Source organism: Phodopus roborovskii, unplaced genomic scaffold (assembly GCF_943737965.1).
Source record: "Phodopus roborovskii unplaced genomic scaffold, PHOROB, whole genome shotgun sequence".
Taxonomy (NCBI): Eukaryota; Metazoa; Chordata; class Mammalia; order Rodentia; family Cricetidae; genus Phodopus; species Phodopus roborovskii.
The window spans coordinates 4,428,089-4,432,403 of NW_026126407.1; the positions used below are offsets into that span (position 1 = coordinate 4,428,089).

The window sequence follows — 4,315 nt, forward strand, 5'->3', positions numbered from 1 at the left end:
GTCATTTCTAAAGTTTATATATTATCTTTCTGTGGTCTTTGAAGGAGTTGAAGACAGATAGTTATGGTTATAGTTTTCCTTAGTTAGGATTAAAGATAAGTTACATATAAAACTTTAGACTCACAAAGACAGGATAGATAATGGAATATTTTCTTTAAATCTTGCTAAATGTTAATGAACTAAATATTGTTATCTGTGGTTCTTGTTTGATAACTGTTTTGGTATATATTTTGCTATGTTTTTTATTTTAGACCGAAAAGAGGAGATGATGAGAGATGTCATTCTGTAAATATGTTTCTCTTATTGGTTAGTGAATACAGCCCTGTTGGCCAATAGGAAAGGAAGACAGGCAGAACTAGGAGACAAGGGTTCGGGGAGAAGTAGGAGGATATTCAACATGTAGGACCAAGAGAAAACCCTGGACACTCTCTCCGGTAAGATAAGACCATGTGGAAATATTTAGAAATGGTTTAATATTTAAGACAGAGCTAGCCAATAAGAAATGTTAGTAACAGGCCATCAGCTTTATATCTAATACAGCATCTCTGTGTGTTATTTGGGGCTGGCGCAGCTGTGGGACCAGGCTGGTGGGAAAACCTGATCGTAACAAATGGGGCCAGTTTTATCTATCTACCTACCTTTATGTGGGTTCTGGGGACCAAACTCTGATAGCAAGCCTCTTTATCCCATGAGCCATCTCACCAGGTTGGTATTGTTTTTATTTAGTTTTGAGTCAAAGTCTTGGTATGTAGCCCAGGATAGCCTCACACTGCCCCCCCACACGTAGGGCTTGGGTTCTCCCTCCAGAATTCACATAAGACCTTATTGAGAGTCTGAAGATTCCTGAGGCAAATTTCAAAAGCTCTAAGCCATTTGCATGTGTTTAGTTTTCCCCTAGACTTTAGACTCAACTTGTCAAGTTCTAAGGTTCAAGGAAGGTAGGTTTTGAATTTGACAGGCATTCTGTTTGGAGGTTATTTGGACAATAATTCATTTCTGTACAACACATATTCAGCTTCCTCGTTCTGTAACAGGACATCTTTATATTTCTGTAGGCCTTATTTTTATGTTAGCCAGTAAAAAGCCTATTGTTCTCCTCATGTGGATTCCTATTTCTTATTAAACTTATTCATGGGCATTCTGCAATGTCATTACTGTGGAGGCATCGGTCTTCTGTGTCTGTTTCTAATCCTAATATGAGGTGTGGCTATGTAGCCCAGGCTGGTCTTGAACTTTATCCTCCTGTGTCCAGACAGAGCTTACAAGTGTACAGCAACACATATGGACACCATTTTCTAGCATAGAATTTTCAGTTGCATAGAAATGACTTTGGCAGCTGGGCATCAGTGACATGCACCTTTAATTCTAGCTCTTGGGAGGCAGAGGCAGGTGGATCTCTGTGAGTCTACAAAGCTACACAGAGAAACCCTATCTTGAAGAAGGAGGAGGAGGAGGAAGAAGAAGAAGAAAAAGAAGGGGAGAAGGTAAGAAAAGAAAAGAAGAAATAAATGACTTTGGCTTTTACCAATATAACTGCTACTCGGCTACCCAAGGAAATTCACCCACCTCCTCTAATGGTTTCCCCGTGATTCTCTTTCTTGTCTTTTTTTTTAAATAATTTATTTTTATTTTATGTGCATTCATGTTTTGTCTACATGTATGTCTGTGTGAGGGTGTATGATCCCCTGGAACTGGAGTTACAGATAATTGTGAGCTGCCATGTGGGTGGTGGGTATTGAACCCGGGCCTCTGGAAGAGTAGTTGGTGCTCTTACTTGCTGAGCCATCTCTCCAGCCCCTCTCTTCCATTTCTTAATAACTGCTTGCTTCATTTGCAGTATTTTGAAAATTTTATGTCCTCCTTCCTCTTACTCACACCCTATCTCTTCCTTCTTTCTTTCCCCCCTTTTTTTTTCTTACCTTAAAAAATCTTTTATTACATTTAGTTATTTATTTGGGGGAGGGAAGAAGCTTCATGCCACAATATTTGTGTAAAGGTCAAAGGACGCTTTTCAGAAGTCAGTCAACATCTCTCATGACAAAGTCCCAGGGACTGAGCTCAGGTCTTTGGGCTTGGCTGCAGGTGCCTTTACTGGCTTTTTTTTAGGTATTCCCCCCTGAACTGGACAGCCATGGTGGTGGAGGTCCACTCATAACCTTCCTGGCTTTCTGTTCCTAAAATGTCTCTACAGCAATACTTTGTGAATCTAGAAAAGACAGTCAGTCCTGGATACATCAGGCAGAGCAACAGTTCCCAAACATACAAGACAATCTCAACAACTGTCCCTTCTCTGTGAAACTCCATTCACTGTTACCTAAAGAAACAGGGCTCCCCTTAAAGCAGCTCCCCTTGAGGAAAAGGCCACTTGCCAGTCCTAGAGAAAGGTGAATTGACTCAGATCCACAGTCCTAATCCCAGAAATCAAATCCTCTTCCAAAGCTGGTGTACAAACATGCCTAAGTCCCCCTGCACCTCAGGGTTTGGTATAGGGAAGGGAGATGCATTTTATTGACCATCAGCTCTCCCCCGTGGGTTGTCATGGGAACTGTGAATATTTTTAACCCTTCCCATCCTCTTGTTAACAGATGAGAAGGTGGGACTTGAGGTTCAAGTATGGAAGATCACACAGCTAACCATCACATACAAATGAGCCCATTGAGCCAGACATGGTGGACCATGCCTGTGATGCCACAGCTCAGAGAGTTCTAGGCTACAGTGTAAGACAGTCTCAAAAAACCACGAGATGGCTACACAGTCAGCCACTGTCAGCACCTTTCCACTGAGCTCTGCATGGCCTCCACCGAGATCAAGACACCTCCAAATGTTTTATCTATTGGTGTGTGTGTGTGTGTGTGTGTGTGTGTGTGTGTGTGTGTACATGTGCATGGGTGCACTCACCTGTGTTGTGTGGGGGCCAGAGATCAGTGTCACAGGTCTTTCTGATTCTCTCTCCACCTTATTTTTTGAGACAAGGTCTCTCACTGAACCTGGAACTTGCTGTTTTGACTAAACTAACTGGCTAGGTAATCTGCTGTCTTCCCTAGGTTATGATGTGCCCTGCCAGGCCTGGCTTTTACATGGGTGCCGGGAACCCAGACTCAAGTCCTCCTGCCTCCATTTCACTCTGACCCAAAATGTCTTCAAGTGTTTTCAGTCCATTCATGCTTGTGCCACAAGACCTGAACCACCCTCCAGCCATGATCACACTGTCTTTAGAGGGAGAGACTGTTAGTGGGAAGAGCAGGCCTGCTGTACCCTCGGGCCAGAAACTATGTCCCAGGCCCCACAAAGCAGTAGCTTTACCATTCCCCCCCAGCCCTTAGCTCCAGGAAGAGGTACAATTAGGCAGAGAGGCTGGACAAGAGGAGGGAAAGAACGTAGAGGAAGGCTGGGGACATGAAACATAAATGGGGCTGAAAAGGCTGTGGAGGAGCAAGGACAGGCCCCAGGCCTAATGCAGGTAGGAGCCATGGTGGTCAGTTCCTATACCCACCAGGCACAGTGCCCCCACTGTAGACCCCGAGGGGCTGGGACCCGGCGGCCACTCAGATATTTCCATCGTGTAGATCATGAGGAGGGACTGTGGGGGTGATGACACAGGACGAGGCAGCCTCCATCTCCTCCCACACCTATCCATGGGGCGGGATGATCCAGAGCAGAGATACATGGCTATAAATTCATAGCCGACACATAGCAGTGAGATACAGGCTTAGGTACAGGGATAAGAGCCAGAGAGGCACAGACATCAGGGAAGACATAGATGCTAACAGATCTATGGAGAAACGAGCAGAGGAAGTCTACAGACATGTAGAGGAAGTCACACGTGGACTTGGGGGTGCATAATCCCTACACATAAGGAGTCAGAGGTAATATGACAGGCAGATGAGGCAACCCTGTAGATACATCCCAGAAAGCACTGGGTCCTTGAGGGGTCCCAGTCACTGCTGGTCCACGCTGTGCCTCAGGGGACTCAGTGCTGCAACCGTGTACCACTTTCCAGAATCCCCTCACCAGCTCCATGAACACACATGTGGTGGCTGGGCTCTCCTGACACACAGGTGCATGTCTCAACAGGCCTGGGCCCCACCCGTGGGGGCTGACATCTCTGTTCTGGGGTGCAGGTGGGGGCCACAGAACCACCCCCTCCCCCGCAAGCCACAGGCTATGCCCGCTGGCAGGGACTGGGGGCCCTGGCCTGGTACAGGAGGGGAGGGCTGGGGGGCCGGGCGCGGCCAGGGCGGGCACAGGAGCCAGTACCTGTCAAACAAGAGCCAAGGAGCAAACTAGCTTCTTAGTCACCTTTCTCTTCTCCCCG

General features: G+C 46.3%; 1 protein-coding gene across 1 annotated transcript in view; it reads left to right on the top strand.

Annotated features, from left to right (window-relative positions):
- Slc13a2 (solute carrier family 13 member 2) overlaps nt 1–4,315 on the top strand; it is a 35,377-nt gene that overhangs the window by 30,657 nt on the left and 405 nt on the right. Inside the window, 1 exon segment of the mRNA XM_051181581.1 lies at nt 4,122–4,253. Within this exon segment, the coding sequence (XP_051037538.1) occupies nt 4,122–4,253 (132 nt within the window).